Source organism: Bombina bombina, chromosome 1 (assembly GCF_027579735.1).
Source record: "Bombina bombina isolate aBomBom1 chromosome 1, aBomBom1.pri, whole genome shotgun sequence".
Classification (NCBI taxonomy): domain Eukaryota; kingdom Metazoa; phylum Chordata; class Amphibia; order Anura; family Bombinatoridae; genus Bombina; species Bombina bombina.
This window is the reverse complement of record NC_069499.1, coordinates 539,063,497-539,077,761: the sequence shown is the minus strand read 5'-3', so window position 1 is coordinate 539,077,761 and position 14,265 is coordinate 539,063,497. Positions and strand designations below refer to the sequence as shown.

The 14,265-nt window shown below is 37.0% G+C and overlaps 1 protein-coding gene across 3 annotated transcripts in view; it reads left to right on the top strand.

Moving 5' to 3' along the window:
• The window catches only part of PARD3B (par-3 family cell polarity regulator beta), a 1,914,565-nt gene that overhangs the window by 999,789 nt on the left and 900,511 nt on the right, over positions 1–14,265 (top strand). For all 3 annotated transcript variants that reach the window (XM_053698659.1, XM_053698658.1, XM_053698660.1), the window contains exon 16: positions 10,118–10,162. In XM_053698659.1, coding sequence (XP_053554634.1) covers positions 10,118–10,162 — 45 coding nt within the window. The remainder of the gene's footprint in view (positions 1–10,117; positions 10,163–14,265) is intronic.

Sequence of the window (14,265 nt, the reverse complement as noted above, 5' to 3'; positions counted from 1 at the left end):
CCACCCATCCTGAAAGTTTTTGGCCACTAGGCCAAGCTGTATTAACACAGCCAGTAGAAGAAATTACACCCCCAGTGGGTTATAGAACAGATAAGGTAATAAAATGTTAAAGGGACAGTCAACCCAAAAATTACTTTAACTTATTTAGATTAGTTAAATAACGATCTTTACAGTAAACTGTAGCCAAATTTTCATCTAAATAAACTTTGGCAGAAAATAAACTTACTAGATCTCATCTTGCCTTTTTGAAATGGCCGCCTGACCCCTCCTCCTCTGACGTCTCCCAAAAGCTTGCACTAACAGGATCCTTTCCTTTTTTCTCGTCCCTGCGCAATCCTGCAATTTCAACTCTCTAGCAGATGTTCATAGCCAACACTCACTGCCTCTCATCCATGCTGTGTGCTGTGTGTTACAGAGAATGCGAGTGTGATCGCACAGTTCTGGGACACCGGGCGCAAACTTATTTCTGCCCAAGTGCCTATTATGTTGGCGTTCAGCTTTTCTAAGGCGCCCGGTGTCCCAGAACTGTGCGATCACACTCGCATTAGATAAATGTTCTAAGATTTGGCTACATGTCTGCTCCAGAAATATCAGCACCCCAAGTAGCTGCTGATATTCAAGTTGCGAGCCTCCATCAACAGCGTGCACCACAACCTGCAAGCAATCATTGGGACACCGGGCGCAAATTTATTTCTGCCTAAGTGCCTGACCCATTCAGGGAAAGTGATACCTTTGTCTCATGTCAGTATCCGATTCAACCTTCCATACTATCTGGAGAGCCGCTATTTTAGAAGCACCATCTTGCGAGTAAGCTTTCTAATTCTTAAGAACCGGAAGGCTGTCTTAGCATACTACTGGTCTCTGCCATCTAAAAGCTTAAACAGTGGTAGTATGTCTTAAAAGTGCTGATTACTAAATGTATCTATTATTTGTATATCCTTTATACTTATGTTCTCATAGGCCGGGTAAGTTCTTCCTAAATGTAACAGCTTTACCTCTTTAGTAATACAGCTACACATATTCAAGTGCACTCTAATGTCCAGTGTGAATATTCTAATGCTATTCGTATGCAGCTGAAGATATTTGTAAATTAAAAGACTCACTATAACATTGAAATATAAGAATATTCAGACAAGGATTAAGTGTCATAGATAGTATTAAGGTGTCATATATTTAGCAGTTGAGATTCTTCTATTAAATTTTGGACATTGAATTTAATATCCTCCCCCAAGAGGAAGATTATAGTTACAAGTGTAAAACGGGCACAGACCATCACATCGCCGCCTGCCCGACACTCACTGCCTCTCATTCTCTGTAACACACAGCGCACAGCATGGATGAGAGGCAGTGAGTGCCGGCTATGAACATCTGCTAGAGAGCTGAAATTGCAGGAGCGTGCAGGGACGAGAAAAAAGGAAAGGATCCTGTTAGTGCAAGCTTTTGGGAGACGTCAGAGGAGGAGGGGTCAGGCGGCCATTTCAAAAAGGCAAGATGAGATCTAGTAAGTTTATTTTCTGCCAAAGTTTATTTAGATGAAAATTTGGCTACAGTTTACTGTAAAGATCGTTATTTAACTAATCTAATAAGTTAAAGTAATTTTTTGGTTGACTGTCCCTTTAATTTTCCATTGTTCTCTCCAAGTATTGGTGATTGTTTTATGGACAGATATAAAATAAAGAAGCAGGTATATGTACACAATGTGATAAAGTAATGAGATCTGATTATACCTACAAGCTCAACCCATTTTATTAGGTTGTGGCTTCAAAACTCTAAATCAGCTAATTCATATACACAAATAAGCAAATCACATACATTTTATACTCTGCAGCTGGTAAAAAAAGTGATTCAAAACACATTAAGGGAAAAACAATTTTATAGTATACTGTCCCTTTAAGTACATATTTTTATAAAATTACAGTACCTCTGTCCCTAAAAATAGGACTAATATTGAAGTATAGTAGAAATCCTGGTCCATTCTCCGATGTAAATCTGGGATTGTTTCTGCTTCTCTCTTAGCCTTCCACATAGCTTAGTCATATATTCTATTTAGTATGAGAAGCACAGAGCCTGGACTCACGTTAAACGTATAAAACATATATTAACACGCTTCTAACAAGTAAAAACCTACGTACAAGATACATATAATGTGAGGGAGTTAGGGTGTGTGGAAATCAGAATGCAGGAACAGATACACAGAACAATGAGTCTTTTCGAAAGCTTTACTGATTGATAAGCAAAAGAACAGTAGTTCAGAAGTTCAGATTGAAGATCACAGAAACAGAAAAAAAGTTTGAACATAGGCCTTATGCTAATTGGTAAAGTCCAAAACAGGGTTCAGAATACTTTAAGTAGTTTGCAGTAACTAAGTCCAATAGACACTGGTGCTTGATTTGAACAATAAAGTGTGAAGTTGTCACACAATACCTGATAGCTGGTTTGATGAAGGTTGTCACTGCTAAGGTAAAAACAGGTTTCTCAATAGGTACAGGATAACCAGTGTGTACTGTTGGTGAGACTGTCACAGGATACTAGATAGGTACAGCAGGCACAGATGGTTTTAGGAGAGCTGACACTGGTAACATAGACACAGGTTTCTCAGCAGGCATAGGATACCCAGCAGGTACTGTTGTTGACTGTTGCAGGATACCAGATAACTACAGCTTCAGGAACAAGATGAGCATACACCATTATCAGGTTATTCTACTTACCTTTCAGGAATTAGGAGAGCATACGTAGGGTCAAGGTAAGTATGCTTGATCTCTGGAGCAAGGTGAGAATACACAGGTATCAGGCAAGTTTATGTGGTGTCTGGAGCAAGATGAGCATACACAGGTACAAGGTTAGTATGCTTGGCTTTTAGCAACAAGGTGAGCATTCACAGGTGCAAGGTAAGTATGTTAGGACTCTGGAACAAGGAGAGCATACACAGGTAGCAGGTATGTATGCATGGTGTCTGGAGCAAGGTGAGCATACGCAGGTACAAGGTTAGTATGCTTGGCTTTTAGCAACAAGGTGAGCATACACAGATGCAAGGTAAGTATGCTTGGATTCTGGAACAAGGAGAGCATACACAGGTAGCAGGTATGTATGCATGGTGTCTGGAGCAAGGTGAGCATACGCAGGTGCAAGGTTAGTATGCTTGGCTTTTTGCAACAAGGTGACCATACACAGGTGCAAGGTAAGTATGCTTGGACTCTGGAACAAGGAGAGCATACACAGGTAGCAGGTATGTATGCATGGTGTCTGGAGCAAGATGAGCATATGCAGGTACAAGGTAAGTATTCTTGGTCTCTGGAACAAGGTGAGCATACTCAGGTGCAAGGTAAGTATGCTTGTTTTCAAAAGTACAAAAAGGATAGGGGGCACCCTTGTGGAATCGTGTGTATTTTTGAGAAATTTAGAGTGGTAAATATACTAGTCAGAGGAGTAGAATGTTCAGAAAAATAATATATATGCTTCTGTAGATATTTAAACCATATGTATATATGCAATATATATATATATATATATATATATATATATATGCAAGATTATATACAAAATTCTATGACAAAGGTGTATAATAACACAAGTATATAATAATAACAATAATATATCTGTATATGATTATAGTGCTATATGTATCACATTGATTAGATAAAAGGATACTATCCCTATCTAGAAACCTATATACTGACAGCAACAAGAAGATACAATATTACAAGATTGTGGGTTAATATTCTTCAATATCTAACACAATTCGAATCAAATCTTATCTAAAGAATAGAATTGTCCACATTGAGTATATTATGATTCAGGTCTAGGCAGCTATTTGTGGTGGATCAAGGCCACGATCCAGGAACAGTAATCAGCAGACAATATAAAAACAGATGCGCCACATGGCCCAATATTTGACAAATTCTCCACCTGTGGATCTTTGGGAGTTCCAGATTGCCAGATACAAGTCTACTGGGTGACTGTATTGATCCCAGCTTGCCCTGTGTGCACCACAGAAGGTGCTCTTCTAAATGTGAGTGCAATATATATATATATATATATATATATATATCATTATTATATATCTGCCTATACAAGCAATAGTAGGTCATATAGGAACTTTTGTGTTCTAAATAATTTCCTGCAGATTACTGAATACCCACTGGAGGTCAGTCTTCTGGGTGACTGCTAATAAATATATATATACACACATACATGTGTTTAATAAATCTAGCAAACAGCTTCTATTGTGTTTCAGAAAAAAAAAACCAGTGTAGTCCAATTATAGTCAGGTGATCAAAACTATTACACAAGAAAGATTTCAACACTCACAAATGGCAGCATTAACTGGTTTTGGCAGCACAATACAATCATATACCAGCATTCTATAATCAAATAAAGAACAGTTAAAATCCCTTTGTTCTCCTATTATTTCTAAAAGAGGGAGGGAATATACACATGTAGAAGGATACAATTAAGACCAGGGTATTAGTGGCGAGTTACTATTATTTTAAAATTGTTCACAAATTTGAAATAGAACATAATACAATTCCATATGATGTTTAATGTAGCAGTGGTATCTTTCTAACAAAAAGTTGAGGATAACTTGTGAAGTCTGTCAGTCTGATGTTCCTCTGTTAATTCCCCCCCCTGTTTCCATTAGTCGCAATTTTATAAGTTTACAATATAGATTATAAGTTAGGAAGAGATGGAACACCAAAGAAATTGGACAAATCAAGGTAGAAGAAATATTTAAAAATAACTACTTATTAGAAAGTAACCGTTTGCACTTTATTACTGTCTTATGGCTAGATTTAGAGTTTGGCAGCAGCCGTCAAAACCAGCGTTAGAGGCTCCTAACGCTGGTTTTGGGCTACCGCTGGTATTTGGAGTCAGTCAGGAAAGGGTCTAACGCTCACTTTGCAGCCGCGACTTTTCCATACCGCAGATCCCCCTACGCCATTTGCGTATCCTATCTTTTCAATGGGATCTTTCTAACGCTGGTATTTAGAGTCTTGGCTGAAGTGAGCGTTAGAACTCTAACGACAAAACTCCAGCCGCAGAAAAAAGTCAGTAGTTAAGAGCTTTCTGGGCTAACGCCGGTTTATAAACTCTTAACTACTGTGCTCTAAAGTACACTAACACCCATAAACTACCTATGTACCCCTAAACCGAGGTCCCCCCTAATCTGCCGACCGCACAACGCCGCCACCTACGTTATCCCTATGTACCCCTAATCTGCTGCCCCTAATACCGCCGACCCCTATATTATATTTATTAACCCCTAATCTGCCGCCCCGCTATCGCTGACCCCTGCATATTATTATTATCCCCTAATATGCCGCTCTGTACACCGCCACAACCTACGTTATCCCTATGTACCCCTAATCTGCTGCCCCTAACACCACTGACCCCTATATTATATTTATTAACCCCTAATCGCCTCCACCTACCTACAATAATTAACCCCTAATCTGCCGACCGGATCTCACCGCTACTCTAATAAATGTATTAACCCCTAAAGCTAAGTCTAACACTAACACCCCCCTAAGTTAAATATAATTTAAATCTAACGAAATAAATTAACTCTTATTAAATAAATTATTCCTATTTAAAGCTAAATACTTACCTGTAAAATAAACCCTAATATAGCTACACTATAAATTATAATTATATTGTAGCTATTTTAGGATTAATATTTATTTTACAGGCAACTTTGTAATTATATTAACTAGGTACAATAGCTATTAAATAGTTAATAACTATTTAATAGCTACCTAGTTAAAATAATTACAAAATTACCTGTAAAATAAATCCTAACCTAAGTTACAATTAAACCTAACACTACACTATCAATAAATTAATTAAATACAATACCTACAAATAAATACAATGAAATAAACTAACTAAAGTACAAAAAATAAAAAAGAACTAAGTTACAAAAAATAAAAAAATATTTACAAACATTAGAAAAATATTAGAACAATTTTAAACTAATTACACCTACTCTAAGCCCCCTAATAAAATAACAAAGACCCCCAAAATAAAAAAATGCCCTACCCTATTCTAAAATTAAAATAGAAAAGCTCTTTTACCTTACCAGCCCTTAAAAGGGCCATTTGCGGGGCATGCCCCAACGAATTCATCTCTTTTGCCTGGAACAAAAACATACAATACCCCCCCCCCCAACATTAAAACCCACCAACCACATACCCCTAATCTAACCCAAACCCCCCTTAAATAAACCTAACACTAAGCCCCTGAAGATCTCCCTACCTTGTCTTCACCACACCGGGTCCCGATCTGTCCAGAAGAGCCTCCGATGTCTTGATCCAAGCCCAAGCGGGGGGCTGAAGACATCCATCCTCCGGCTGAAGTCTTGATCCAAGCGGGCAGAAGAGGACATCCGGACCGGCAAACATCTTCATCCAAGCCGCATCTTCTATGTTCTTCCATCCGATGACAACCGGCTGATCTTCAAGACCTCCATCGCGGATCCATCCTCTTCTTCCGACGACTAGACGACGAATGAAGGTTCCTTTAAGGGACGTCATCCAAGATTCTATCAGCCAATCGGAAATAAGGTAGGAAAATTCTGATTGGCTGATGGAATCAGCCAATCAGATTCAAGTTCAATCCGATTGGCTGATCCAATCAGCCAATCAGATTGAGATCGCATTCTATTGGCTGTCGCATTCTATTGGCTGTCGGGAAGTCGTCGGTGAAGATGGATGTTCCGCGTCCGTGGGATGAACTACATGGATCCGGAAGAAAGAAGATTGAAGATGCCGCTTGATAGAAGACTTCAGTCGGATCATGGACCTCTTCAGCTCCCGCTTGGATGAAGACTTCAGCCGGATCATGGACATCTTCAGCCCCCCGCTTGGGCTTGGATCAAGACATCGGAGGCTCTTCTGGATCGATCGGTGAACCCGGTGTGGTAAAGATAAGGTAGGAAGATCTTCAGGGGCTTAGTGTTAGGTTTATTTAAGGGGGGTTTGGGTTAGATTAGGGGTATGTGGGTGGTGGGTTGTAATGTTGTGGGGGTTATTGTATGATTTTTTTTACAGGCAAAAGAGCTGAATTCTTTGGGGCATGCCCCGCAAAGGGCCCTTTTCAGGGCTGGTAAGGTAAAAGAGCTTTTCTATTTTAATTTTAGAATAGGGTAGGGCATTTTTTTATTTTGGGGGTCTTTGTTATTTTATTAGGGGGCTTAGAGTAGGTGTAATTAGTTTAACATTGTTGTAATATTTTTCTAATGTTTGTAAATATTTTTTTATTTTTTGTAACTTAGTTCTTTTTTATTTTTTGTACTTTAGTTAGTTTATTTCATTGTATTTATTTGTAGGTATTGTTTTTAATTAATTTATTGATAGTGTAGTGTTAGGTTTAATTGTAGATAATTGTAGGTATTTTATTTAATTAATTTATTGATAGTGTAGTGTTAGGTTTAATTGTAACTTAGGTTAGGATTTATTTTACAGGTAATTTTGTAATTATTTTAACTAGGTAACTATTAAATAGTTATTAACTATTTAATAGCTATTGTACCTGGTTAAAATAAATACAAAGTTGCCTGTAAAATAAATATTAATCCTAAAATAGCTACAATATAATTATAATTTATATTGTAGCTATATTATTGATTTATTTTACAGGTAAGTATTTAGCTTTAAATAGGAATAATTTATTTAATAAGAGTTAATTTATTTTGTTAGATTTAAATTATATTTAACTTAGGGGGGTGTTAGTGTTAGGGTTAGACTTAGCTTTAGGGGTTAATACATTTATTAGAGTAGCGGTGAAGTCCGGTCGGCAGATTAGGGGTTAATTATTGTAGGTAGGTGGAGGCAACGTTGGGGGTGGCAGATTAGGGGTTAATAAATATAATATAGGGGTCGGCGGTGTTAGGGGCAGCAGATTAGGGGTACATAGGGATAACGTAGGTTGCAGCGGTGTACGGAGCGGCAGATTAGGGGTTAATAATAATATGCAGGGGTCAGCGATAGCGGGGGCGGCAGATTAGGGGTTAATAAGTGTAAGGTTAGGGGTGTTTAGACTCGGGGTACATGTTAGGGTGTTAGGTGCAGACGTAGGAAGTGTTTCCCCATAGGAAACAATGGGGCTGCATTAGGAACTTAACGCTGCTTTTTTGCAGGTGCTAGGTTTTTTTTCAGCTCAAACAGCCCCATTGTTTCCTATGGGGGAATCGTGCACGAGCGCGTTTTTGAAGCTGGCCGCATCCGTAAGCAACGCTGGTATTTAGAGTTGAAGTGGCAGTAAATTATGCTCTACGCTCCCTTTTTGGAGCCTAATGCACTGAAAACGCAGCCATTCTGTGAACTCTAAATACCAGCGGTATTTAAAAGGTGCGGGGAAAAAATAGCATGCGTTAGCTATGCGGGTCGTTACCGACAAAACTATAAATGTAGCCGTTAGTGATTTATAAAGATAGGCGGACCGATAAATCACATCATGCCATTATCTCCATTACATAGTTTATATAGGTGTAATAGCCACATTCAAATTTTACTAAAGGAATATTCTACTCTACATTCAAATGCTAATGAAACTATTTTTTTTTTTTTTTTTAATGTCTGTTTTTTAGCTTCTTTGTCTAAAAATTGCCAAATTATTATCAAAATGTGTATTGCAGTCCAGGAACATACCTCTTAACATCCTATTGAGTGTGTTCATTTTTCCTCATTTAGGACAGACATAAATTAGCTCTTACATTGATCATTGAATCATTGTCGAATGTAGCAGGTTCAGGGATCTGAAGTATTCAAGGTGCACCTTATTCTCTCTGGGCTTGCCTTAACATAATTTTACATTTTGCGATGAATTGTTAGTGTATTTCCTCTTTGAGACATACAGTATATACAGCATGAGTGCATACAGTATTTATATACACCAATAAATAAAATGAGGTTCTTCCTCAAATGTCTCCAAGTGGATTTAAATATAAGAGATCCAATCTCATGTTAGTACAAAACATGACGTAAAAGTTTGAGGTTTTGGTTTGTGTAGCCAACTCTTATGTATTTGTTTGTTTTTGTGACTTAACTGAGACTTGATGATGTCTATACCTCAGATGTTCTGGGCCTACAAATGCATTGTCAACACTTTAGCTGTTCTTATAAATTAGTGGAGTTGTATTTTCATATTCAAGATGGTAAATTATGGTTCATCGGCTGTGACGTATGGATATGCCTTGCATGATTTATTTTAATGTTTTACAATGATCTTGTTCATGGCATTAGGCCTTTGCAAATGCAGAAAAACCCACAGCTTTTCCATGAAATGAACTGAAATTGATCTTTGTGATTTATGTCATAATAAGCAGAGATCCAAGCAAAATAAGCCTAGATTCCTATTCAGTGGTAGACTCAGAAAAGTGTTGATTTTTATTTAATACATTTTAGGTTTGTATTGAAATAGAAACTAGAAGTTGAGTGTCTAACTATAAACCAGTATTTAGTTTTAAACTTAATTGATAACTTAATTGATAACTTAAAGGGACAGTCTACACCAGAATTTTTATTGTTTTAAAAGATAGATAATCCCTTTATTACCCATTTCCCAGTTTTGCATAACTAACACAGTTACAATAATATACTTTTAAGCTCTGTGATTATCTTGTATCTAAGCCTCTGTAAACTGCCCCTTTTTCAGTTCTTTTGTTAGACTTGCAGTCTAGCCAATCAGTGCCTGCTCCCAGATTACTTCACGTGCACGAGCACAGTATTATCTATATGAAATATGTGAACTAACACCCTCTAGTGGTGAAAAACTGTTAAAATGCGTTCTGAAAGAGGTGGGCTTCAAGGTCTAAGAAATTAGCATATGAACCTCCTAGGTTAAGCTTTCAACTAAGAATACCAAGAGAACAAAGCAAATTTGGTGATAAAAGTAAATTGGAAAATTGTTTAAAATTACATGCTCTATCTGAATCATGAAAGTTTATTTTGGCCTAGACTGTCCCTTTAATTGATAACTTAATTGATAACTTAATTGATAAAACACCTTTTCATTATAAAGTTAGCAATAAGTCATTGCAATTCAATGTATAGTTACTAGCTTACAAATAGACATTTAATGCATGAGAAGGATGTTCATATGATCATTTTTTTCCCTCCAGTGGCTGATGAAAGTAACATTGCTGCTTTGACTGGACCCAAGTCAGGTAAGAGATCATTAAGATATTTTTTTTCTCATTTTGGCAGAGCTTTCAACTCACAATAATTTAACACCTTGGCTCCTGCAGGGAGCTGCACAGCGTTTCTGTGCAATGTATGCGCAGTTGGCTTTGATAACCAAAGCAGTTAATGATTTGATTGGGGTTTTTAAGGGAAAGCTTATTAAGGAGATATTGGGACCTAAAAAAAAAATTGTCAGAAAGGGCAGTTTTTAAATGGATGCACTTTCATATTATGACTGTAAAATTATTATTTTTTTTAAAGAATGCTAATGAACTAAAAGAATGTAATTATTCTTATTTTTTTTGTTCAGATTCTATCATCCTCTGTGTTATATCAAACATTTTCCTTGAGTTTAAATAAATAGATGCAGCTATTTGGTCAGGGAGATTAAAAAATACTACGTTTCCATATTGCTATGAAGCAGAGAGATTTTATATAAAAGTCCTCTTTATATGTTGTTGAATAATAACTTTTAAATATAGTATGAGATGGGGTCGTAAGTAATTTATTGTTTTGTTAACCGCATTATTTATCTCAGAACCTGTTACCCTACATGGGTATCTGCAGAAAGTTTTCTGAGGTGGGGGTCAGAAAAATAAGATACCCCAAACATTAGTATCAGTGGTAATGTGCGCGGCATGAAAGAGTTTGTTGTTTTACATATGAGCTGTGCTTCATTTTGGAAGAGGGTGGCTGATTAACATTTAAACAGTAACTCAAGCCAGTTCTCCGATATAAGGAACAAAATTCCATGGAGGAGACATTTCCCTTCTCTTGCACCCACAGAAAAACATCCATGGTACAATCAGCCTATGCCTCTTAATGCAAAAAAATGTATATATTATAATGAACTTAAAGGGCCATAATACCCAAATGTTTAAACACTTGAAAGTGATGCAGCATAGCTGTAAAAAGCTGTCTAGAAAATATCACCTGAACATCTCTATGTAAAAAAGAAATATATTTTACCTCAAAAGTTCCTCAGTAGCCACCTCCCATTGTAAAGGATTTCTAAGCAGCATTTTAGTGTGTCTGTCGTAGGACAGCAGAAGGGATAAGCTTTGTGCACTCTCATATTATTTCACCAATCAGGTAAAGGAAGTTTACTATGAAATCTCATGAGAGTTAAGTCAAATCTCATGAGATCACAGTAAAAGAGTTCATGACCTCAGCACTGCTGATGCTGATTGGCTGCTGTTCATTTCTTCATTTTTTTTTATTTTTTTACCTACAGCTGGGAGCAGCTGAGTATAACTTTTTACACAGAACTTACTCAGCTGAGCTGAGGAGATTGTGAGGTAAAATATCTTCCTTTTTTACATAGAGATGCTCAGGTGATATTTTCCTGTCAGCTTTTTACAGTTATACTGCATCAGTTTCAAGTGATTTAGCATATGAGTATTATGTCCCTTTAACTAAATTTTGGAGGCTTTCAAACCACAAAAAAATAATTTTGCTCAAGCATTGTTGATAAAACTTCTCTCTTTTTGGTCTCTACTTATTCAGTCCAGATAATTTTACACATGACTTCCCAAACACTAATAAAAAACAAGTGTGACAGAATATTAACCTGACGCCAACCATTTACGAGAAGACAAATGAGATTCCCCCAATGTATATGTCTTAGCTTATAAGCGTATGGTTTAGCAAAAACAACTTAATGACCTTCATATGTGAGAAGTGGGGCTGGTTTATATTCCTCACACACGTATATATAGTGATGAAGCCAAAACTCCACTGCGCATGACGCATGATCTAAAACTGACAAGCTGTGATACTAAACAGTCTGCACTATGCACATAAACTTGTTTAGCACAATAGTTCTTAGTTTGGGAAACTCTTTTCAGACAATATAGAATCATTATTGTGTGTAAATGTAAAAGTAATTATGGCCATCAGTATTCTTTGTTAGAGAAAAAAATAAAAATGACAGAACTATTTTTAGACTTATGACAAGGAGATAATACACCAGTGTGCAAATTTTAAACAGCCTCTAGACAGACTTATGGAAATATGCTTTTTAAATATATTATAATATGTAATAATGATAATTAAAAAAATGGAAATAATGGAGAGTGCTTTGAGTGTCTCATCTTTTTTTGAAGTGATCCCTTCATGTGTAAGTGTTTCTGTAACTACAATGCTGGACTTTAAAGGGACAATCCGGTGAAAATTTAAATGCACATAGATGAATTACATCTTTGAATAGAAACATATTTGCAAAAATCCTTCTAGTAAACGTTATCATTGTTTTAGTGTTAAAGTAATACTGCACCCAAATTTTTTCTTTCATGATTCAGATAGAGCATACAATTTTAAGCAACTTTACAAGCCGGCCCATCTTTCGTTCAGCACCTGGGTTGCGCTTGCTAATTGGTGGCTTAATGCAGCCACCAATCAGCAAGTCCTATCCAGGGTGCTGAAGCAAAAATGGGCCGACTCGTAAGCTTACATTCCTGCTTTTTCAAATAAAGATTCCAAGAGAACGACAAAAAATTGATAATGGGAGTAAATTAGAAAGTTGCTTAAAATTGCAGGCTCTATCTGAATCATGCAAGAAATATTTGGTTTCAGTATCCCTTTAACATTTTTCTCTGCACATGCATGTGAAGCATAGCTATATAAATCCCCAGTGCACCAGCATTTTAAATACTGCAGCTGCTCAGAGCGGCACTGGGGCTTGTATCATGTCAGCAATTAACAAATTGAGTCATTACCAGATGGAACAAGTACCTTATGCTCTCTGAGCAAGTGATGTGTTTAAAATGCTGGTGCACGGTGCATACTTAAATACACTTTTGAAACAGCTATAGCTTTTATTAGAAGCATTTTTGCTAATATATGTACATTACAAAAATGTTTCTAACCAAAACTGAAATGCATTCACGTGTATTACAATTTTGGCTGGAATGTCATTACTCAATATTGTGGCATTTTAGTGAACTATGGTTCTGATCTGCATATAATTGACCGGGACTGCAGACAGTGGGATCTGATATGAAATGTGCATATGGCTTACTTGGGCTGGAGACAGTGAGGTCTGATGTTTAATTGCACCTCCATGTTCCTGTTGCCCTTGATCACCAGTGGTCATCCAGTGTTTTTGTGTAGGACAGTTTCAACCTTAGTAACAAGATAATGTTAGACGCTCTAGCTCCTATGCCAGTTAGTAGATTTTTTTAAAGAGGAGGTTTTAAGCATGCAAAGCATGTTTAGCGTTATGAAAACATAATCCTTCCTTATAAAAATTGTCTCCTGCACTTTCCATTGCCAACCGAAATGTGCTTCTGGGAATTAATCACCTATTGCTCCTAAATTGGTTGTATGTATTCTCATGGCCAATCCAGAGCGGATATGGCCACAGATTACATGAATTAAAGTGAAAGTCAATTTGAAGATCCACGATTAATGCTATGCATTAACCAAGTTGTAAAACATGTAGTTGCTAGGTTTTTTATTTTAAACTTTGTCCCGAAAAATAAACGATTTATGTATTATAAATCCTCCCTTTTGTGATGTTCCTCCGCCTCCTGCTCATTTCCTGGTTTGTGAGTGCTACACTTAAGAGCGTTCCCACCCGCTCTATACGTAGTGATCCGTGCTCGCTCTCATGAAGAATTGTTAGCTCATGCGCAAAAATACGCGGTCTGCTCTGATACAAACTTAACAATGAATCACTTGATTTATTGTTTAGTATTTGAGCAGAGAACGTAGTAGTTGCGATCACTGTGTGTGGGTGCAGTGATCTACTACTTGGGTTTCCCTGCTCATGTATCTAAGCATGCGCAAATACATGAACGCGCTTCTAGCATAGGCGTAAATTTGGTAAAAGCCGCATGCACATTTCAACATGGGGGGGCGTTTGTACAAGGGACATAGACGCCACTGGGGGGAATAATCAATTTGCTAAAGCGTTATTCGTAAGGGCACACTCAATTATCTCTTTGATGCGGGCAGAGGAACGGCAAGATACTTTTGCTGTTTCAAAAGTAAAAATTAAGAGAACAAAGCTGCACAAAAAAAATGATGAATGAAACTTACCATTTTTTCACAAGTATTTTAATGTTACAAATAGCAAACTTTCACT